At 46.8% G+C, this 24,514-nt stretch overlaps 1 protein-coding gene across 1 annotated transcript in view; it reads left to right on the top strand.

The window, feature by feature from the left end:
- Nucleotides 1-24,514, top strand: part of LOC147604411 (anthranilate synthase alpha subunit 1, chloroplastic-like) — a 96,621-nt gene that overhangs the window by 55,391 nt on the left and 16,716 nt on the right. Inside the window, exon 4 of the mRNA XM_086795729.1 lies at nt 1,824-2,013. Coding sequence (XP_086651855.1) covers nt 1,824-2,013 — 190 coding nt within the window. The remainder of the gene's footprint in view (nt 1-1,823; nt 2,014-24,514) is intronic.

Here is a 24,514-nt window from a genome sequence, read left to right as displayed (position 1 = left end):
GGGGGCTACTTGTCGGCCCAGTAAAGGGGCTGTCGGCCAGCAGCAAGACCTAAAAAACCATGAATAAAACCTAATAAATCCAGAATAATCCCCTTTTTAGGCCCAGTGAGGTGACTCTGAGTAGAAGACAAGTGCAGAAGCGAAGACGATGTTGGAGATGAAGCACGGTCGATGACGAAGGCTTGCGTCGATGTGAGGCAAAGGCACTCCGAGAGGTGGTCGGTGTTGAAGGCGCTCGTTAGTGGATGTAGAGAATGTAGAGGCACTCCGAGGTTGTAGTGGGCAGCGGAAGGTGAAGTGATGTAGGCTGTGGTGACAAGGGTGCTACGGTACCTGAAGGGTGATGAAGAGCAGAGAGGGCTGCCATCCCGAGTGGTGTAGTGGTGCAAGCTCTGGTGACAAGGGTGGTGCAATACCTGAGTGAGAGAGGAGCAGAGAGGGCTGCCATCCCGAGTGGTGTTGATGGTGAAGATAAGCAGAGAGGGCTGCTGTCCTGATGATGTGAGATTGTGAGTAGAGAGGGCTGCTGTCCTGAGGTGAACTATAGAAGAAAAACGCTGATGGACTGTAGTAGAGAGTGGGCTGCTGTCCCAAGATATATACTGATGATAAAATGATGATGTGTACTACAGTAGTAGAGAGTGGGCTGCTGTCCCAAGGTGTGAGCTGAAGTAAAACGCTGGTGTGCTCTATGTAGCAGAGAGGGCTGCTGTCCCATGAGCTGATGTAAAACGCTGGTGTGCTCTATGTAGCAGAGAAGGCTGCTGTCCCATTAGCTCATGTAAAACGCTGGTGTGCTGGATCAAAGAGCCCATGATGATGAAGCAGATGTAGTGCAGGCCCCGGCAGCAGCAACAGCAGCAGATGTGGTACCGGATGTGGTCTATGAAGTGGTACAGGTGCTGAATGGTCAAGCTATGCTATATATAGTAAGGGGGCTGCTGGTCGGCCCAGTAAAGGGGCTGTTGGCCAGCAGCAAGACCTAAAAAACCATGAATAAAACCTATTGAATCCAGAATAATCCCCTTTTTAGTGCTGGACAAAATGCCATTTTCACACACACCTTGCATGTACATGTGGGCCAGTTTGTGGGCCCACAAGGACAGAAAATATAACAAGCACACCAACAATATCTCACCTTATGTGTAAATAACAAGCACACCAACGATGAATGCAAAGGAGAGAGTAAAAGTCTCACAAATTTGGCAGGCTTTACAATGTAATGACCATGCTTGCTGTAAATAACAAGCACACCAATGATGTCTCACCTTATGCTGGGTGCCAACATAAATTTACTCAACATGCCGGAAAACTGTGACTGAAAGTTTCAGAAGATGATTAAATCCTTGCCGAAAGAAATCACCTGGATCTTAGTTTAGTTATTTTTGTGAAAAATTTAGATCCAGGCTTGAATGCATGCCCAAGCAGGGTTTGCTGGAAAATGCTGAAATGAGACTGTGTTTACTGGTTTTAAGCTTGCACGACTGGAAGTGCAGCTTATACTTGCTCGAGTAACTTCTTTATTGCTCTGGACTTCGTGAGAAGTGGGGTTTGGTAATTGACGATTGCCCTTGTTGTCTTGGATTGCATGCACCACAATAACAGTCTCATAATAGGAATTGGATGCATTACTCTGAGTTTTAATGTTCGATGACTTCTGCCTTCTATTATCTCGTAGTTAAGCCAGTTATGTGCTTGATTGAGAAAGCAGATTGCATTGGAAAGAGTAATGTTGGTTGAGGCATGCAAAGAGCTTGAATGTTTTAAAATACCAAGCAAATAAAGGAGTGAATTCTCTAAGAACCTTTCAAAATCCTCCTCAGGGTCGGTACAGCATGTTGGGAGCACAGCCTGCAATGGAAATAGTTGCTAAAGGTGACTTGATTACCATTTTGAATCATGAGGAGGGGTCTAGGGTCGAACAACTGATGGAAGATCCACTGACAGTACCATCTGAGATCACCTCAAAATGGACAGCTGTTGCAGTTGAAGGGCTTCCCGATGTTTTTTGTGGTAATATTCGATGAGCTTTATGTTGAACTTTGGGTGCTGTGAGCATGACCTGTTGACCTCTTGACCATCTGTCTTTTTTTAAAATAGTGTCTGTTGTTGTAATGTATTTATTATAGGAATGATCTCGATGGGATGTACAAGTGGTGGTTCTTTCTGCAAACACTTGCAAACAGAGTTCTTTTTACATACAAAGATTTACACGCGCACGAATATTTTTGGAGATTAAAACGTTTATTGCTTCATTTTTTTAACAGTAGATGCCTGAAGACTTCTGTTTTGTGGCTTGTCCTCTGGTGATGGTAGCATGCTGCCAGCACTACTATGGTGGAGGCAGGTTGCAAATTGCGAAAGGGAAGGTGCTTGCTGTGAATGGACAATTGAAGTAAAGGGAGGAAATTACAACTGCCAGGGCTGTCCCAATGCCACTAAGCATTGGGTTTTCCCCTTCCATCACTGGCACCGGTGCTGCTCAGCCTTTGGCTAGCCGCTAGCCCCTATTTTGTTGTGCACTGCTGTCTTGTTGTTATGTACTTGAGGCTAACTTGAAGGTTATCTGTGGGTTGGGGGGCCCAAAAGATAAGTAAGCGATAGTGGCTAAGGCTCATAAAGTTAATAATCCAATAAGTTATAGCCATTTATAACTTTTAAGTATATAAGTGAGATCAGCCTAGCTACTATAATCAGCCTGCTTACTAATCTTTTTGCCCCCTAATCCACAGGTTAGCCAATCTAATCCTCAGGTAGCTTCCCCTCTTCTACTGCTAGGGGTTTGTGGTAACCAAATCCTCCGGAAGATCTTCAAAACACAAGACATAAAACATAGTTACCCAACCGAAAATTCAAAACATCGGATCACCCCTGACCATAAGGGTTAAGTCTCCTGTCCAGGCAAACTTACATCACAGCCTTGGGGGTGTCCCATACTACCAAGATCTATCCTAAGGGGCCATTGGTGGACTATCTTGTTGAAATATCGGTGAGCTATGGTGGCTTGAAGGTTAAGGCAGCCATGGCTATGGAGCAGACAAAGATAGAGAGAGTTTAGAGAGAGAAGACAATGCCAAAGAGAGTGAAGTACACGAATCAATGATGTGAATGTTGATTGATTTCTTGAATGAAGTACATGCACCTTTATTAAAAAGGTTGCCCCAATGACATCACTGCTTATGTGAGGCACACATAATATCTAGATATTATTCTTATCCCTCTAAGAGTGGGTTCACACACAAACAAGACACTTACACACTACCATTGTGTAGGAGGTTAGAAGCTTGAACATAGTACATAGTACATACCTCTATGATGGCTTGCCGGATGTGACGATAGATAAAGTGCCCCGATGTTTTTTGCCCCGCCTTTCCGGTATCCACGGCGCGTAAGAAGTATGTGCCGAGAGCGCATGAAACAAGGATGTTCATGATACCTCTCTTCTTCCGATCACTCCATCCATCGGAGAGGATAGAGCAACCATACTTCGCCCATCCTTCCCGCACGGGTGTGAGTTTGTCGTTGATCCTTTGCCTCTCATCATCAAGCGGGGTGATGCGCATCTCATGGTAGGTGATACCATGCCATTCACCATAGGATGGCCCCACCTCCGCAATGGCCTTCACCATTTTGTGCCATTGTGGAACCTTGAGCACATTGAAGGAGAGATTGCAATCTATCACCGTGCGTGCAATCTCCTCATTCGCGGCTTTCATCTTCGCCTTCACATAGGTGAGGTTGTTAATGTTTGCACCGGTGGCGGTTTGCCTCAAAACCGGAGAGCTCTTCTCCATTGGTCTCTTTGATTGGAAGTTGGAACCGCCTGAGACAGAGCCGGAGCCGGATGGGATGGGCAAAGGAGTCACGGATGCGGAGGTACCGGACATGGAAGCTCCCCCACGTCCACCTTCGCCTTGGTTGCGGATGAGCGAGTACTTCTTCACTATACCATCCACAATTTCTTGGGGAATCTCCTTGCACGGCGCCACTTCCCCACCAAGCTTGGACACATGTGCAAGGAGCCTTGTGACGCTACTTGTGTAACCCTTCCCGCAAAAGTTACACGTCCATTTCCATGACCCCGAATTACCGGTAGGTTTCTCACCGGTGGTGGTGTAAAGTCTAAAGAGAGAGAGAGAGAGAGCTTGAGAGAGAGATAGATAGAGCTAGAGGGAGAGGCTAGAGCCTCAGCTCTAGGTAGTAGGCCTTGAGAGAGAGAGAGAGAGAGCTTTAGCTTGAGAGAGCTTGAGAGAGAGAGAGAGCTTGGGAGATAGATAGAGCCTTCAGAGCGAGAGAGAGCTTGAGAGCTTGGGAGATAGATAGAGCCTTGAGAGAGAGAGAGAGAGCTTGGGAGATAGATAGAGCCTTGAGAGAGAGAGAGAGAGCTTGGGAGCTCTTATACAAGGGCCTTGAGAGAGAGAGAGAGAGAGAGAGAGCTTGAGAGCTCTTATACAAGGGCCAAGCCTCAAGGCTCTAGAGACTAGCATGGAGGTGAAAGCCTAGGCCCTAAAGGGATCCAAGGACCAAGGCCATGTGGCCCATCATTACAACAAACGGGAGACATGCGCGGAAAAACGGGCGAAAAAAACGATTAGAAACGAGAAAAAAAAAAACGGTAAAAAACGGGCAGTTTTTTTCAGGACCGTTTCGCTGTCATACAGTACGAAACGGTACGACGGTACGGCCGTTTCGCTGGACCGAAACGTCCACCGGCGTCAAAACCGTTTCGGAACAGTTTCACACTGCTCGTTTCGCATCGTCCTGTACTTTTCGTGCCTGTGCTGGGGTACGCGTCCCGCAGACAACTATGCATCAGATTGTCATTCTTCTCAAGCATGCTTTTGAGAAGCACTGCTATAGCATCATCTTCAGTTACTAGAGACTGAACTGCAACTAGTTAAGTCACGAGACTCCTCATCCGATTGACATGCACAGCAAGAGATTCTCTTGTTTTATATTGTAACTCAAAGAAAGTAATTTCAAAGAAAGCTTTGAGTTTTTAGCACTAGCTTCAAAAAGCACATCAAGCTTAGTCCAAGCTGCACCAGGTGATTCAAGATTAGAAATGTGATGCAGGTAGTCATCACCTAAGCCAAGAGCAATGATGGCATATGTCCTCTTTGTTCTAACACATCTTGTTGTGTTGTGGGACTTCATTGGTTGCATCAACATGGGAGGAAGAGGTTGCGTTGGTAGTGCTCTTCACTAAACCCGACAAATTTGCTTTCATCAAATGAAACTTAATCTTCATTTGCCAGGTGTAGAAACCTTGGCCATTGAACTTGTCTATGAACATGCGAGAGCCCGTAGTTGCAGAAATCACTTCATGCCACGGGAATTTAGGGCTTCTAGAAATTAGGGTTTCCAAACAAGGGGTTTTTTGGAAATGATGTGTAACATGCGGAAGCTTCGGGGTCGAATCAGTAATTCAATGCTCAGAATTCAGCAATCTTTCACGATGAATATAACGCACAAAACTGAGGTAGATGTGCAAAAAATATACACACACACACACATATATATATATATATATATATATATATATATATATATAGAGAGAGAGAGAGAGAGAGAGAGAGAGAGAGAGAGAGAGAGAGAACTGTTTATCGCTCCTCTTCTCTGTACAACCCTGTGTGTGTGTGTGTGTGTGTGTGTGTGAGAGAGAGAGAGAGAGAGAGAGAGAGAGAGAGAGTGTGCGGATAGTCGCCTTCAGCAGGCAGTCGTCACCCCCAACAGATAGTCGCCATCAACAGGCCGTTCAGCAGAGATACGCTTGCCCTTTGTGTGATCGACATCCTTGCAGAGAAGACAACACACCGCCTTTCGTTATCAGTGGAGCTGCTTGCAACAAGAGGTATTACTGTAAATACAGCAGGTACACTAGGGTTTCTAGCAAGTACTGCAGGTTCAGTAGGGTTTCCAGCAGGTGCTGCAGTACAGTAGGGGTTCTTCGAGGTGCAATAGTTTCCGCAAGTACTGCAGGTACAGAAGAGTTTCCAGCTGCCGGTACTGTAGGTACAGTAGGGTTTCTAGCAGGTGACTTGCAGGTACAGTAGGGTTTCAGCAGGTGGTACAGAAGAGTTTCCAGCCAGTACTGCAAGTACAGTAGGGTTTCAGCAGGTACTGCAGGTACAGAAGAGTTTCCAGCCAGCACTGCAGCAGGTGCTGAATTTGGGTTTGAGAGAACGAGTTTTCTTTGCTTTTGTACATGGATTTGGATGACGCGGCTGCTGCTGTTGGCGACATGGCTGCCAATAGCCTTAACATGGATCTTATTGAGGAGATGATCGAGAAGGATGTGGGTTATGCTTCAGATGCCTCAGAGCAACAAAAACGTCAAAGGCTTGATGTTGATGTAAGCTATACTCCGGTGAATGTTGGAGAGAATGCAGAGGAAAGTTCTCAGGCACCTTCTCCGGAGTTTGCACGTTTGCTGCAGATCACTGGTGAGCTTCTGCAAGAATATGTGAAGGCAAATAGCGTGCAAATGGCTGCAGTGGATAATAGTGGTGTGGCTGATGTATGCATGGAGACTCCTTTGTTGCTACAATAGCTAGCAGATTTTCATGATCGTGCTGCTATCTTTTTCTTTACTGGGCGTATTCCATTGCTGCCTCGTCTTAGAGCATGGCTGGGCCGCTTGGTGTCGCCTGAGGCACTTGAGGAGATTTACGATGGTCCGAGAGGCTTTTATGAAATACTTTTTCGCACTTCGGAAGCCCGTAGGGCAGTCTTGGAGCAGGTGCCACTTTTTTTGGATGGGCAGTTGGTTCATGTGGTTCCGTGGAAGCCTATGGCAGAGTACCAAGATATGTTGCGCCAGGCTTGCCCAGTTTGGGTTGAAGTGAAACAATTCCCACCAATGTTTTGGCGTGTTTTACCAAGTCTCATGCGAGGTATCGGTGATGTCTTGGTGGTGCCTCGAATGACATCTAGAAAACGAAATCGTCTATGCATGTTGTGGAATACTGGGAGACCTAGGCCGACACATTTGCGTGTCAATATGGCTGGGCTGCAACCTTTAATGTATGAATTGAGGTGGGATACATTTGCTGGCCACTGTTTCAAATGTGGTGAGATGGGCCACTTTGTCTCCGAATGTCCTAAGAAAGAACAAGTTGCTGCTACAAAGGATATCCTTGATGGGCAGTTGCCCGTTGGAAGATGAGCATGATGCTCCTTCACATGATGCCCAACACATGGATGTACATGTGGATGTTCAGAATGAGGTTGAGCAGCCATGGGTGGAAGTACGTGGTAAAAAGACACGATTTGTTGCCCCGCGGGGGGGTTTCTCAGATGCTGTTTGGCGGGGGCCTTTGCGTACTCATCAGGGGCCCTTACATACATATGCTCGTCGCCCTTTGGGTTCAGGTGCCCAGCAAAACAGACCAGGATTGAGAGGCCGGGAGGCCAACTTTCTCAGGGTACAGGGCCTCTTGGGGTGGATAGAGTAGAACGCTATCCTATTAGAAATCGCCTAACAAAAGAAGCACAACAACAATTGCCTCTTGTGTTTGGTTCGAAGGGTGAGGTCATCTCGCCATGGGATGGTCATTACCCTTTGACACGTGCTCGAGAACTCCAAGGGCAATCTGAGATCACAAATACCATGTCTAAAAATGCAATGCTTCAAAAGGTTCGTGATTTGGCAGATTGTCCTGGGCCTAGTACACGGCCTTGTTGATTCCTTTTTTGGGAAGGCTTATGAAAATTGTACAATGGAATGTAAAGGGTATTTCTTCGTGCCAAAAGCAGTTCAGGCTTTGGCGTACAACTTTTTGTCATGGTTGGGATGTTTTGTGTGCAGTTGAACATAAGCAGCATAAGTTGGCTGGCAAAGCCTATGTATATAAGGGATTTCATGTTTTCTACAGCGGACATCCTGCTTCGCAGTCAGGTGTTATGTTTGCTGTTCGTTCGCAGTTTCAGCCTTCTCTTGTGATTCAAGATGTTCATGGAAGATTTCTAGTGATACAGATTGTTTGGGATGATACGCCTTTATGGTTGTTAGGGGTGTATGCTCCAAATAATGCTCGTGCACGCCGTTTGCTGTGGAATGACTTGTGTGCTCTTTCAATCTCTCATCCTGGCTTTGTGATGGGGGACTTTAATATGTGTGTCTCCAGGGAGCAAGCCACGTCGCCTCATTCTGTAATGGATGGCCCGAAGAGAAAGGCGTGGGAAGCTTTTGCAGCAAGGTCGCTAAAACAAGACATGTGGTCTTGGTTGCATTCAGATGAAAGGGGTTACACTTATGCCTCACAACAGTTTCGGGGCACTTATGCTAGATTGGATAGGATGTATATTTTACATCAAGATCTCTTTTTGCCAGAGGTTCTTACTATGATGGTTGATCAGCAACAGGTTTTGTCAGATCATTGGCCGCTTGTGTTTGAAATGGTCTATCATCCTGTGGATGCATATAAAGGCTTGTTGGGACGCTTGCCTTTGCGCTTAAATCACACTTTTTTGGAGCATGAAGTTTTTGATGTTTATATGCGTCAGTTGATACGACATTTCTCCACAAGAGTGTCCATGGCTGATTATCATGCTTGGCCAGTGTTCCTTACCAACACTCGGAAATTAGCACGGCATTATGGTCTTGCTAATGCCTCTATACAAAAACAGCATGTGGCCCTCCTTGAGTCGCTTTTAAAGGGCTTGCAGGCGTTCATGTTTACTAACTCTATGGATGCTGAAGTTACGGATGCCATAGAATGGCTGAAAAAGGAGCTATCTAGGGTGCAGGAAGCACAATATGTTCGCTTTAAACTACTTGCACGTCTTGATGCTTTGCGGGATGCTAACTGTCAATCTCATCGCTTCTATGATAAGTTGCATCAAAAACATATGCGTGAGAATATTGTTAGGCTGATGGATGCCAAAGGCAACCTTGTTACTCAACCTTCTGAGGTTATTCAGCATTGCATCAGGTTTTATGAAGATTTGCTTGCCCCTCGAGAGGATGTCTCACCGGCTGTCCTGGCTGCAAGGGAGTCATTGTTTGCTGAAGTACGATATCAAGTTGACCCTGATGTGGCGGTTCAGCTTGATGCTCCTGTTACTCAAGGGGAAGTGGAAGCTGTTCTCTCCAAACTTCCCATGGGAAAGAGCCCTGGTTGGGATGGTTTGACAAATGAGTTTTTCCGAAAATATGCTGATCAGCTTGCAGAGCCTTTGACGCTTATTTGTCAAAGGGTTTGGGATGAGGGATATATGCCTGCCGATTGGAAGTTGGGCATACTTCGTTTGTTGCCCAAAGTCCCTTCGCCTACTTCTTTGGCTCAATGGCGCCCGATCTCACTTATGGGTATTATGTATAAAATCTTTACAAAGATTTTTGCCAATCGCTTGCAGAAGGTGCTTCCTACTCTTGTTCATCCATATCAATATGGATTTGTGCATGGCAGGAATGTTTTGCATAATATTCTTAATGTTCAAATTGGAGTGGATTATGCCAAGGCAAAGAAGCAAGAGATTGTGATGGTGCAGCTGGATCTTGAAAAAGCTTTTGATCATGTCAGCTGGTCTTTCCTTTCTCAGTTAATGACAGCCATGGGCTTTGGTCCCAAAATGGCTAATTTGGTGCATTTACTTGGCTCTGGCTCTATCACGCGGATTATGCTCAATGGAGGACTTTCGGATGGTATTTCTCTCACCCGTTCTCTCCGGCAGGGCTGTCCTCTTAGCCCTCTTTTCTTTGCCATTGCCACTCATCCTATGTTATCTCGCCTAGATGCTATGGCATCGCATGGTGAAGTGGTTGGTTTGCATCTCCCTCATGGCAAGCAATTGGTTGCTCAAGCCCTTGCGGATGATACTTTTATGTTTCTCAGGGCCGAAAAAGCCAATATAGATCGAGCAATGGAAGCTTGGAATAATTTTGCATTGGCTTCTGGGCTGAAAATAAATTCATCAAAATCAGCCCTCATTGTATGCACGGAATTTGATCTTGAGGCATTAGGGTGGCAAGGCCGTGTGGTGCATACAGGAGACATTGTTCGTCATCTTGGATATCCGGTGGGTGTGGATGTGGACCCCCAAGCGCTTCTTGCTTGGATTTCTGCTCGGATCTCAGATAAATTTGTGTATTGGAAAGCTCAAGGGTGGCCTATCATCTATGCATGTGAGGGTTAAGGTAGCTCAGGTTATTATGCTTAGCATGATTTCCTATTTTTTACCTTTGCTACCTTGGACGCACAAATCTCTCATCCGTTTGGTTGCTCCCATTCGGTTTATGCTGTGGAAGAGGCAAGGAAATATTATGGGTCAAACATGGATAGCTTGGAATCACATTACGACGCCCAAAAGAATGGGTGGGGCTGCTTTACTGGATGTCCGCTTGCATATGGTGGCGCGTAGGTGGGCGCTTTTTCAGGATATGTGTTTGCAAGAGCAGCCTTGGGTTTTCATGGCTCGTGACTTGATTGAGTTGGAGGGATTGACATGGGCGGACACGTGTGCAGGCTTCATGGTGGGACATTGTGAATGCGGCTCATCCTGTCCGTATTCGCTCATCACACATTTTATCGCATATTCTCCTTTCTTGGCATGAAGTTCTACTGTTGGCTCGGTGGGATCCTGGTCATGAAAGACTACTTTTGAACTCTTTGCAATTCGAAACATTTGTGGAGTCGCGTGTCATTGTTTGGCCAGACAGAGATGCTTCACGCATACGACTCAACCGCATGGTCAGGCTAGGCTTGGTTAGAATCCGAGATGCTATGATACCTGGTCGTGACAGGCCATATTCATTTCGTCGTATTCGGCAGCACTTTAGGGTTCCTCGGACATTTCAGCCACTATGGGTTGACATCATGCATGCAGTTGAGCCTTTTACTCCATTGCCTCGGCCATCTGTAGATCAGCCTTGGCTTGATTGGGCACTATGTAAATCTGGTGACTTGATATCACTCTCAGCTAACCAGGTCTATCATAAGCTTGTATCAGAGAAAGATTGGGTTTCAGCCAAGGCCAATAAGGTGTGGGGATTGCACAAGTCTAAATCATGGTGGCAGAAAACTCTTATGCGTGGTTGGCAGTCTAAACTCCCTTACCAAGGTAAGGTTTTCATTTGGAGGATGTTGGTGGGAGGGTTACCTACACGGGATCAGCTGAGCCGCCGTAAAATTACACTGGCCTCTTGCTTCTTCTGCACGACATGCACTGAAACAGTTATGCATCTGTTCATGAGTTGTCCAGTGGCCCGTCAGATTTGGTCTTTTGTCTCTCGCGTTTGGGAGGCAGTAGAGAGGTCTACTGTTTCGGCTCATCAGTGGATATTTGGGATTTGTCCTCAAGTCATTACTTCAGACAGCCACCTTGTGATATTCCATTTCCTTAGATGGACAGGACTTTGGCATATTTGGACTACACGGAATGGGTTCATTTTTGATTCCTTGTCTGGAATACATGGGCACATTCTACGTATCCGCGGTTTGCTGCTTTGGCAGTTTTCTTCTCTCTCTCAGCTCAGCTACTGGATGCAGATGTTATTTCCTTATGGTCTACGGCGGCTCGGCTGGCTCATCTTTGATGCTTCTATCTGGGATGCTTATTTGGCTAGGAGGCTTTCTTATTAGTGTACAGGTTTGCATGGTCATGATCCTTTAGAGGATCTTTTGTGGGGGTTTTGTTTGGGGCCATAGGTTCTGTGTGAGCCATGTGGCTGATGTACATTTTACATATAATATAAAACACCATTTCACGAAAAAAGAGAGAGAGAGAGAGAGAGAGAGAGAGAGAGAGAGAGAGAGAGAGAGAGAGAGAGAGAGAGAGAATGAAATGAAATGAAATGTTATATTAACATCTTCAAAAGGCCATAATGACCTATGAGACCAAAAAGTTACATCATGGTGGATCTGATACAATGTCTGGATAAAAAACCAGAAAATGAAAAATAAAGATGATACTACTGGCACCTAGAAAATGAAACTGGAACTGGAAGGTAAACAGAAACCCTTATAGGGTGTGAATATAGTGAAGGGGGGGGGGGGGGGTATGCTATGGAGGTGAGTGGAGTACAGTGAGGGGATACAATATCATATGGGACGGGGGGGTACACTATGGAGGTGCCTCCATCTCATAATATGTGATCTCCTGTAATCGCCTCATCAATCTGGCTCTGGGCACTGTATTAAATGCTTTGCGGAAGTCCACAAAGCTACAATAAATCCGTCGCCCATGCGAGCTGCCCTCCTCAATAATGGCCCGCAGAGTCAAGATGTGGTCAAGAGTAGAGAAACCTCTTCTGAACCCTGCCTGTCCCTCTGCTCGAATGCCCTCTCTCTGCCCATCTACTCAATTGCTGCTCAAGAATGGATGCATACAATCGTGCTAGTGTGTGACCAATCATAATAGTGCGATAATTCCCTGGCTCCATAGGGTCCCCTGACTTGAAGATAGGCACGATGGTGGACCTACCCCAAGTCTCGGGTAAGCCTTCACACATAGCACGATTGAACATCACTGCTAGAAGCTTTGCCAGCATGTCTCTCGCATGAATAAAGTGCTCAGCGACCAATCCATCATGATCATATGCTCTCCCAGTCTTCATCCTATCAATGGCCTTCCTTACCATCTCTGCGGTAAAGAAAGTACATGTTTGTGGGCATGGTGCTGGCGGGTCAGGAAAAGGTGTCTGTCCAGGAACTGTATATAGAGATGCTGCATAGCTACCCCAGACCTCTGTAGAAGTGATGGCCAAAGCAGGGGAGGACTCATGAAACAAACGCCAAGCCTCCCTCGAATCCTGGCTCAAGAACAGCTGGTATAATTCTTGCTCTAGCTGAGCAAGGAAGGCCCGCTTCTTCCTTCGCACAAGGCACCGGAAGGCAATACGTGACTGTCGGTGAGTAGTGATTCCCAAAGCAACCTCCCGCTGCAGTCGGGCTCTTGTCTCTCTGCACTCCTCATCATACCAGCTGTTCTGGGGCATACACCGAGAACGCTGTCTTTGGCCAAGCTGAGTATGTGGATATGCCTCTCTCGCTGCATCCTGTAAAGTCTCTGTCAGTATATGGGTCAGCTCCTCCAAAGGTCTCCCTGGCTCCTCTGTGTATAGACGTCTATAGATCCCATCTGTGTAGACAGCATCAGTCTCTGAAGTAAAAGTATATCGAGTGTGATCTGCCCCTCGTGTCCTCTGAGATGTGGTAAAGTGAAAAGAGATGGTCAATGTCAACAATGCATGATCCACTACTACCCCAATGGGCCGAGATCCAACTCTGAAGTCCTCAATGCATGAAACAAAGCTCGGCATAGCCATAACATAATCCAGTGTGCTAGCACGTGCTTTGATCGATTATTGATTCATATTCACGCACACTAGGCTGCACCCATGTTTCTGATTGATTATTGACAGTTTAAACTATATTAGTTTTAACTACACCTTGTAAATGCTTCAAAAAACTTACAGAATCTTGTGTTCAAGTTACACTTACCTGATTATCATGAGATGCTTGTGTTGAACTCGGTGCTAAATTGTGCTGACTTGACCCTTTAAAAAGAAAAAAAAAAGGATTAATATATCAAACCCCGCACTTAAGAAAACACTTAACAAAGCTTTAATTAAGATGCTGACTCCTACAACAAAACACAGTATTTTAGCAAGCTGAGAGTGTTGGCTATGAGTAAAGAGAAGATGGGATCAATGTCAGTGGTATGTAAACCCTAAACTGGAACATGGCAGCTAATTTACCCTAAATTTTACATTTTATGGTGTGAATGTGGGTGTTGGTGTGGGGTGTGTGTGTGTGTGTGTGTGTGTGTGTGTGTGTGTCATGTCTATGTGGAAAGCAAGTAAATCCAGCTGCTGACAGAAACCTCTGCAAGCCATTAAGTATGGCCAACCCATGTGCAGTCCCCATATCTACCAAATATCTCCCATACTCTGTGCACTCCACATCCTGTGAGCGTTTGTCTAATCCCATATCCAGAGTGTCCAGCTCTCTGAGCATCTCCTCTGAGGTATCATAAAAGGCTGTCTGGCGGTTGCCCGTCCGGGCATTAAAGTCCCCTAAGAGGATGATGTCTCCATCCCTAGAGAACTCCCATATGTCATCATCTAGCACAGAGAAAGGAGATTGCCCTCTAGGTGTTGCATATGTTGATGTACTAGGAGCAAAATAGCATATGGCAATATACAGGAATTTGCCTGTGTCGGCCCTCAGTCTCACCCACATATATCTGGCCTGATCATCTCTCCGAACGATGTGTAGAAGCGGTTGCAGCTCCTCCCTAAAAAGAACTGCCACCCCCCCTGATCCTCTACTACTGTGTACCGATCTTGTCCCTACTCTGCAAGTTGTCTCCCATGTGTATCCTGTCAGAGAGCGAGAAGAGGACACAATATTGGGTCCCAAATACCCTCTGTAGGGCCCCCCCCACGAGTGGTGTATTTGCTTTATTAGAATGATGCAAATATGAAAATAAAGACGAAAACTTGACCTTCTTGGCTGAGGTAAACCTCTACCCTTGACCTTCAGCTTTCACCTTGCGTTAGCTTCTTCCTTGGCTGTCCAGGCCCTTGAAATGCTTAAGCACTTTGTGAATGATGAGATATAGGACTGAAAACATGGCTGGCTTTTTATACTCTCTCATGTACCCAGTCGGCTAGCAAACAGAAGTCAGTGGCAGAAAAACTCTCCACAACCTGAATAAATAGGCATTTAATGCCTATTAAATCATGTTTTCACACCTTTCTCTAGGCTGGCCATCGACGCACCCTGTTGGGCAGCTTGTGTGGTCTGTCCCACACCTGGCAGACAGGCAACATAGGGCCTGGTGTCCTGTTGGCTACCTGGCCAGATCCCCTACAGCCGGTTTCCAGCCCTTCCAGCCCTAGCCATGGCTGGTGGGCACAGCCTGGGTTCTCTTGGCCCCTTGGCGTTGGTTCTATACCTTCCCCATGCCCAATGCAATATTTCTAAATTTTGATCTGGGGTAGTCCTATGGGCTGGCCCCTTCTCTACATGCAAACCTACATACCTACAGAGGTCTGGCATCCTAGTTGCAAACCAGAAACACAGAACATCCGACATCATTCTAGAGGGAGACTCACAGCGTGGATTGGCACTGCCTCATGTGCAGGACAATGCCTTGGACACATAGAGTGGAACCCTGGCTAACTCGTCCTGGACTGGGCTCACATGGGACTAGTTTTCCACTCTAGGTCTTGCACCTTCTTGTTCAGATATGTCCACGTGGCATCCAAGTGTGGGATGCATGTGACATCCCCTTCTACTTAACTTGATTGGAAGCTGCACTCCCATTGGATTTGCGTGTCCAAGCTATAAAGGAACTGACCTTTCTTGTCCTTGTCAAATAAGCCAAACTGCAAACATAAGTTTGAAATCTTATTGGTAAACTGAAGGACTGGTTGCGCGTTTCGACGTACTCTCCTAAACTCATCTTCGAGTTGCTCAAGGTAATGGGGCAGTAGAAACCGCCGCTTAAGGTCGTGGATAAACTCGTCCCAAACATAAGCTGCCATACCTAATTTGGTGTGGGCATGAGCCCAATGGGTCCACCAAGCAATGGCCTCACCTTCCAAATACCAACTAGCCAAGATCACTATGTTAGTATCACTTTTTCTAATTGCGGTAAAATATGCTTCAAACTGATGCAACTAGGAATAAAGAATTGTGGAATCGAGTTTACCATTATACTTACTGAAGTTCATTTTCTCAGGAAAATGACTCAAGGAAGCCGTTGGTGTCATTCCTGCATTCAACGCCGCAAGGTATCTTTCGTGTTCCACGCCTCGCATGGCGTTGTCTTGTGCAGCAGCACGGGCTACTACCGCACTGTCTTCCATCTGTCGAATCTCCAATGCACGCATCTGCACCTTGAGCATAGAACTCAGTTGCGGTCGTGACCCTTCAAAAGGGTCATTTTGTAGAGGATCTAGAATCTTGGAAACAAAAGGAGAGGGAGGAGGAGACGGAAAAAGAGGAGTTGGAGAACGGGTGCGCTCTTCCAGGGCCAAGATCTGCGCCTTCTGCTCTTCCAATTTGGTACCCTGTTCTACGATTGCTCGCATCATCTGTTGGAACATCTCCAATACACTCATGCTTGATGCCCTAGATGGACTGCCTGGTGCACTTTGGTCCCAAGGTTGTCGTTCTCTCTCTTCATTGTAGCTCTCCGTATAGGAGGAAAATGCGCTTCCTTTCCGGAGCGCAATCTGACCATCCACTGTGTGGGAGACTTCCAGAGTCTGAAAACCAACCGTCCTTTGAGAGACAGGAGTGGGTGGTCCACCGGAGTCTAGAAACCAACCACACAAGCGAGTTTTTTTTTCCTAGGTTTTTCTGGCTAAATCTTCCCACTTGAAGAAGGCTCTCATACCAATGTAACATGCGGAAGCTTCGGGGTCGAATCGGTAACTTCAATGCTCAGAATTCAGCAATCTTTCTCGACGAATATAACACACAAAGCTGAGGTAGATGTGTCACATGCACACTGCACTGGAGTGCATGGTGACAAACTGGCTCATCATCATCAGTGCAACATTGTATCAGTATTAGTACCTTTCAGGATGATATTTGTCATACGCCGTGACCCCATTGTGGACATGAGCAGTCGGCCAGCTCTGAAGCCAGCCGACTGGCTCCTTTGGTCCATATAAATAGATCAGCATCATATTCATTCATTCATTCATCATATTCAGTAGTAGAGCATTCAAGCGCTTGGCATCTTCAACACAAGGAGCATAAGTGATTGCAGTTTTCAGCCATCATACCTCAACGTTTTCCTCCTACAGCACTAGGCGCCTCAACGCATGAGCATTCAGCCCCTTTTATCAGCAAAACGCATCAGTTTCAGCATTCAGCCAGCAGTCCACCTTGCGTTTTCTGCATCCATACAGTTTTCAGCATTCATCTTCTCATCGTTTTGCTCCAGCCACTTGATGATGGTAAAACGCAGCATTCATATTCATTTACAGCATTCATATACAGTCTAGAACAGTCCCAAACAGCCCCTCTTTCAGCCTTAGCTTTGCATCCCTTCCTCATTCCATTGGGAAGAGTGCATAAGCTTGAGATTGGACATCATTGGTGTTTCTACAATCGTGTATAGTTCAGCCCAACTCTCGTTCTTCAGAGGTCTTGCGTTTGGCTTATCGTCAGTCACACCGTCAGTCTCTTCAAAGATAATAAAGCAAATACTATCTCGGTAATGGGATAGCGGGCCCTTCAGTCTGTAATTCAGGACCCCATATGGTGTAGAGTTCTCATCTCTCTCTCTCTCTCTCTCTCTCTCTCTCAAATCTCTTAAAAAGTTTGAAGTCTTAAAGTGGATTGCTAAACTCGCGAAACTCAGGATATAGAAGACGGTGTGAGCATTTATGTGACAGGATCCTCCAATACGAATACTTCCGCTGCATGCTACATTGGTATCAGATTCAGCTTGTCCACACACACCGCATCCTAGCGTGAGGGCATCCTTGGATGGTCAGATTGCATTCTGGCACAACCACCGACTTCAGCATCATGTCTACAAAGGAGAGTACCCATTAGTCGGAAGAAGTCTCCCCTGAAGGAGACCTTGCTCTTCCGACTACAATAGACACCATGGAGACCTTGCTCTTCCGACTACAATAGACACCTGGTGAACACTCCCAACCACTGCGGAGGAGAAGGATCCGGTATTGGGGCGAGCCACTCCAGAGGGATGGAAGAGTCGATGTCGAGGCTAAGCCGGTCCTTGCCCCGAATCCCAAGGACTCCCTCTTGACCCTGTGGGAGTAGTTGTCTGATTGCAAGCTAATCTCCAAGTGACCTAGTGGGGTCCATACTCAAGGCTTTCCATGATACTTGTGGGCGAGCGTGGAGCATGTGACCACTAGGCAGATGGACCAAAGGATTCCAGATCGGAGGCTGCCATAGTTGCTCCTCGGAGGCTATTGGATTTGATTGCTGCAGGGCCGGCTTTAGATGATCCCAAGCATGCAAGAGACTGGCTGCAAATTTGTCCTCAGATGTTGGGCTAAAGCCATGTGCTCGCATCTCTGTGAAGATCCATCTCGTGCTTTGAGGCTAATGGCCTCCCAGGTTCGGAGTGCACACTACGGGCAGAGATCCTAGCCGGGAGGAAGTCCTTCCAAGGCTCACCGCCTTGAAGAAGACCACAAACAATCAACTTGCCCAACAAGGCATGACTCTGAATGGAGGGGTCGATGGTACCTAGGCCTCCTTTGCGTCGCTGGCTGAATGATCACTCTCTAGGCCACCTTGGCCCTGACCAGTCTCCCATCACTACTAGCCCATAGAAAGTTCGAGATCAAACGCTGGACCTGACCAATACATGCTCGGGAGAAAGACCAGCAGGAGGTAATGTATCACATGGTGGCAAGAACCTAGTTTGCCACCACTACCCGGCCAGCCATGGAAAGCTTGGCCGAACTCCAGTATAACGGCTTCTTTCGAATGCTTAGAAGAAGGGGGCGAGGTGCTGCTCAAGAACGAGCCAAGAAAAGAAAGATGCAATTGAAAGTGTTGAGGAAGGGAACGCCGCCCCAGCACAATCTAAGAGGGAGATGTCGATGCCAACTTGACATCCGATATAGTGAACTGGGTTCCCTTCGGGACCACTGAAAAGCCTCAATTGGACACCAAGTTGGGGCAGGTGATGAACCAATCCAAAATCCACACGACTTGTGCTAGTTGATATGTGCTCCGGATGCACGACAAAAAATCTCAGCTGCCTCGACGAATCTTTGGAGGTTCCCCTCGGCCCATGACAAGTATACAGGTGAACTCGAAATCAAGAAGCTCCTCTTGCACTCAGATGGGGAGATGTAGTCCGGTCTCCTGGGTGGAGAGAAAATTGCTCACGGCCTCAACAATTTTCAAGCCCTAGAGTATGGATACTTTGGACTTTAGTTGTCATAGTGCAGGTATGTGTAGGATGGAGGAAGAGGTATTGCCACAAAAACATGTAGGAAAACAAAAAGCAGCACCTCCAGGTTGGAGGACACCATCTCCCCTGCTTGATCCTTGAGGCCGGAGCTGCCCAACTCCATCCGAGCCAAAGGCCAGAGGTCGTGCAAATGTTGCAAAAGCTCTATGGCCTGCCCCTGTATAGCGGTGGATATTGACTATGTGCTCTAGTCCCGTCCCCTGTGCTGCACTCAGGTGGAAGGAGATCATTGTTCCACTCTCTGGGGTGGACAGCCTGGAGTAGTATAACATGACACAAATGTGGATGGGAGCCATTGTCTCCTCAAACATGCGAGCTCCATCAACTGGGAGGCACCGGAAAAAACTATAGTCGATTGGCTATCCCAACACCCTGGGGGGGGGCTGCATGGCGACTCTAGAGGGAGAGCTGGGACTGGAGAGGCAACAATGGTCATCTCTACCAGCTCCGAAAAATGATGAATCAAATGGCAGATGGAGCTGGTTGGTTGTCGCCGCCCGGATGTGGCGCAATCAGAGGGTGGCGAGAGTGCTCTGGAGAGGGGGGGGGGTTGGAGGTCTGGAATAGCTAAAGTAGAGGATGCAAGAGAGGGGAGAGTTGAGGTAGATTGCAGGGGACCGCGCGCGCGCTGGGGGGTTGGGGGGCTATTTGCAGGCACTGAAAGGTCAACGATCTCCATTGACTGAAAACCTAGAGGTGGGTCCTGACAAGGTAACGGTCTCCAGAAGGGGGAAAGGGGGGGGGGGGGTTTCCTCGAGGGAATTGCAGGGGCCCCATCACCATTAGGGGGCTGCTGAGATAAATGCTCAAAATGGTTTTTTGACAAAATCTCCTCCTTGATCTTGCCAGCCTTACGTGCATGCTACCAATGTTGCTTGGCTCTCGACGTCAGCATGCGGTCCCGCCTCGGGCCAGCGGTCTGCCACTCTCTTGCGCTGGCCTCAGCTGGGGCCTGATGCTCTGGCATATGGCGGCCTGTGTCCTGCCCACCCCCCTGAGGAGGGTCTGAATTGGCCCCGGGGGGGGGGGGGGGGGGGGGGGGGGGGGGAGGGGGACAATTGGACGGTCTCCTTGATTGCCGGTGAGGGTAGACTCTAGTGAGGTGTCCCATCTGGCGACATATGAAACACTGGCTTGGGAGGCCAAAGTACTCCAGTCTCTGTAGAATTGGGTCCCCCTGTAGACTAGGGAGTGAAATGATGTGAGACACTGAGTCTGGGGAGGCGATGCACATACGAAGGGATGGAATCCCAGTCATCCGCGCAAGAACCGAAGCGGCCGGGGGGGGGGGGGGGGGGGGGGGTTCCATCACCCTCCCGATAGCACCATCTATCATTGGGAGGAGAGGAAGGTATTCCTTCGTGAGGCTTGGAAAGCAGACTGTCATAGGAAAGCGTGAGACGCTAGCTAGAGATCGGATGCCGGGTCGAAGCTGTGCTGCCACCTCGCAAAGAAGGCCTAGGCTGTACACAGTGTGACGGGGCTCAACCTGGTAGTAGCCACGGCCAAGAAGATGAATGTCTGTGATCTTTCCAGGCGCATCAAGAACGCTTGCCTGTAAAAGAGCCTTGAATTGTCCGTGTGCCGGGCAGCTACCCACAATCTTGCATACCAAGGTGGAGGCCTCCAAAGAGGCAACTGTCGAAGCAAAGAGCTAGAGATCTTATTCAGAAAAGGAGAGGCAAGGGACGACGGCCTCAATCCTCCTGGGGGTATAAGACCAGAGAACGCTGAAACTTGCCACAGATAAACTAACCCCAAAAGTTGTAAGTACCTGACCAGGGAGAGAGTGGGGGGGGGGGTGGTAGCACTGAAGGAAGGGAGCGATGGAACACAGCCTGGCAAGCTACGCGAGGGGCTGAGGCAGAAAAGGAGCAGGTGAGGGGAGGGCTGTAGCGGTGAAGAGGGAACAGGGCAGGCAGAGGGGCTGAATGAATGGGGGGTAAGGGAGCTGGGCGGTGCGTGGACTGGAGAAGGACGCAGCGCTGGGGAAGGTGAGAAGGAAGACAAGAGGGCAGGGCGGCATGAGAAGGAAGAAAGGGGAGAGCTCAGGCGGGAGGCACCACAATGGGAGGTGAAGGGCAGGGCAGAGGCAGAGAGCTCAGGCGGTCACCATAGGGGGAGGCGAAAGGCAGCAAGGGTGGGGGAAGCGTACAGAAGCTAGAGGCGATGGCGATGGAGGGCTGATGCAGTCGCACACACGGGGGGAGCTCCAGCAGCTTGTTGAAGTTTTTTCACTCAAGTCTTTTCTTGGCTCTAGATATTTTTCTTACCCCTCTAAGAGTGGGTTCACACACAAACAAGACACTTACACACTACCACTCTCTAGGAGGTGGTTCACACACACACACACAAGCAACACCTTGATCCCAACATGTTTGCATCCAATCAGAGATTGGTAGGAGTGCGTTAGCACTGATTGCCCATGTGTAATAATCCCGTAAGTATATCTTTTATTGACATGCTATAAGTAATGCTTTTATCGCTTTAAGCATTCTCAAACGTGTGAATCTAACATAATTTCCTAGCAGTGTCCTGAGTTTTCAGTGTGGTTTCATTTTTCATGGATATTTTGTAGACTTCGATGAATCAGATCCGAGGAAAGCATAAAGTCTGCAACATTATCAAGATCGATTCAGTGATGAGGTTTTTCTATTAAATGACTAGTGATCTTCACTTAGTGGTTGCCATGTGATAGCCGAGCAGTTATCAACATGTTGAGGATGGATCTTGGTGACAATCAATTGAGTATCTTTGGGGCACTAGTTTATTGGTAGTTTTAGAATAGAATATATATTTTCTTCCAAGAGCGGATGACTGAGTGATAAATTGTAAGCTGTGGTTCATCTTACGAAGTTAGTTTGTGTACAAGTCATTCACCAGAGCTGTGTAGCCGAGGAAGATGTCTTAACAACAATGTTGAGGCATTATTTGATTTCCATGTTATTTTGGTTCACATGTATGCTCAAGTCGAGTTTAGTAGCAAATGTTGGATGTTCCTCTTAAGGATTGTTCGGTACATTTGTAGTATGACTTCTCAAAGTGATATTTTTGAATTTAACAAGTCTCTGTAGGCGCTTTTGAAGAACCTATGGATCATCTCGATGTTTTCGAGATGAGAGATGCTAGAGCCTAGCATTTAGAAGAGGTTCTTTTGAGGAGATATTAGATCTTTGGGTTGGGAATTAAGTATTTTTTAAGGGCGATTCGAAAGGTGGGAGGTTGGCCACTCTTTGCAGACTGATTCAAACTTCGTGATGATGGGATTGACTGTTTCTTTTGAAAACCAGTATGACACTATTCCTGGTAATATTTGTTTCCTCCACAGTTTGGACAGATGTCTAAGAGTCCTTTGTCGGAAATGAGGAACTAGGTTAGACTTTTTTTGAATTCCTGTGGAGGACCTAGCTGTTGTAGCTTTATGTTGATTTTGGCTAACCTTCATGGTTGACATGTGTGCCATTGATTTAGCCACGTGGACATATCTATTGCGGGGATGTCAACTTGTTGTTTTTGACGGCAAGCAATTTTGAGAACCCGAGATTGAGGAGATTGCATTGGAAATGTTCGGTAAGCTGTGGAGCTAACCAAAGGGTTGACCATGACATTCAAGTGGAAGAATGGTTGCATCAAGACAGAGGACTTGAGGGAAAATTGATCACTCCAACTCAGTCTTATGCGTCAAAGGGATTTTATATGGGGTATGTTGTGGTGGTATGGGACGCTGGGATCTACTGCATGTAAGGTTTTGGATTTACCTATATTTCTATACTATGGTGTCCTGTTCCATGGGGGAATAGCAACATAAGTGAGGGGACTTGATTTTGGGAAATCAAATACATGAAAGAAACTTAAGATTTAGATTGCCAGCGGCTTTGATTTAAGGATTGGTGAAGGTGAAGCGTTTATGTTTCCATCAAATTTGAATGATTCTTCATTTGATTGTGTGAAACCGTTAGGTATCGTGGTTGATGTTTTGGTATTAGGTCTAGTTGCACGCACATACGTCTATTACCTAAACTCAGAGAATGATAGCATTGATATTAAGATTAGTTGTTTGATCGGATAGATTTAGGTCTAGTTGCACATATGTCTATTACCTAAACTCAGAGAATGATAGCCTTGATATTAAGATTAGTTGTTTGATCGGATAGATTTTATCTTCCGGGATGATATACTTTTGTGTATTGGGTATTGTTTTGAAAAGGGTAGTCATTATAAACTTGCAATAGGGACATCCACGGGCCCACAGATTTGTACTTGAGCTAAAACGTTGCTTTACTGACCTTTGATGAGGCACATGTACTGGCCATTGATGAGGCATATGTCCATGACTAAAATGTTGAATGGTGAGGTTATTCTAGATCCACTTAAGCCTAGTAGAGCACACAATGCTGTTTTAGCATGATTTTACGTTTTTGGCATAGTGATTGACATGAACTTAAAGTTAATGGACACTTCAAGTAGTTAGTAATTGTTTGAGTGTAAGTTCCTGCAGATTAAATAAGAGGATGAATGAGTCCTTGGTAGAGATGTTGTATGCATGTCTTCAAAGGACCATCCGAAACAACTAGTTTATGTTTCGGTTGTGGAGAACAAGCTCTTATCCAAGTACAAGAGCATAAAGGCATGTGTACACACTCTTGTAAAAGAGAGTTGATAAAATCTAGAAAGTAACCACAAGGCAAAAGTCAAAGGGGCATCTATCTGTGCTAGAATCAAGGAGCTAATTTAGGGGAAAAGGTGGAGAGAATCATGGAGCCACCCATGCGCACCTAATCGCTCACCTAATCACAAATGTTAAGCTATATTAGTAGCAGGTATGGAGCCTATTTAAAGGCACTCTTCTCAATGATAATCAAGCAAGCATTCATTTTGCCACTTTCATAATGAGTGGTATTTTACCTCAAAGAAATCGCCAGTAACTCTGTCACCGGCCTGAGTCTAGAATGAAGCCCTAGCATGGTATTTGTACTCCACCCTCCTCTCCTCAATGGACCAAATCTTTGTGCGGGCGGCAACAATCTGACTCTCAATCCACAGGCTATCTGGGGAACTCTCTTGAATGCGCTGTAAAGATACTAGGCCCCTCCTCAGACTCCTCTCCTGCTCCTGAAATCCCTCCAATCTACTCTAGGCTGCATCTTGTAAGAAAACACTAATCTCCCCCAGGCCATCATCCAAAGTGCACGTTGCAAAGCGTGAGGAAAAGTCTAGTCCCACCCATATCTACTTGATCCGGCTGCAGATCTCGGGGTCCTGAACAAGGTTGTCTGTAATCCTAGAGTTCGCATGCCTGTCATGCCTCCATGGGTCCTCTAGGGACATAATAACTACGGCATGATCTGAAAACGTAGTACCTGTCAGAATACCAACCTTACCTCCACGGGTGCGAGCCCACTCGTCGACATATAACCTGTCCAGCCGAGAGAGGTTAGGGCTATTGCTCCGTCTATCCGATCGAGAGAAGCTAAGACTCCCAGAGCTACACCCAGACTCTGGACGATGTTTTATCTCTCTCTCTCTCTCTCTCTCTCTCTCTCTCTCTAAGCCATAGCCATAACCATGTTTCTTTATGATCCACCAT

This window comes from Cibotium barometz, chromosome 62, assembly GCF_041138505.1.
Source record: "Cibotium barometz isolate CiBa-2024 chromosome 62, ASM4113850v1, whole genome shotgun sequence".
NCBI lineage: Eukaryota > Viridiplantae > Streptophyta > Polypodiopsida > Cyatheales > Cibotiaceae > Cibotium > Cibotium barometz.
Note: the sequence above shows the minus strand (reverse complement) of the source record. Positions and strands in the feature narration are given on the sequence as shown.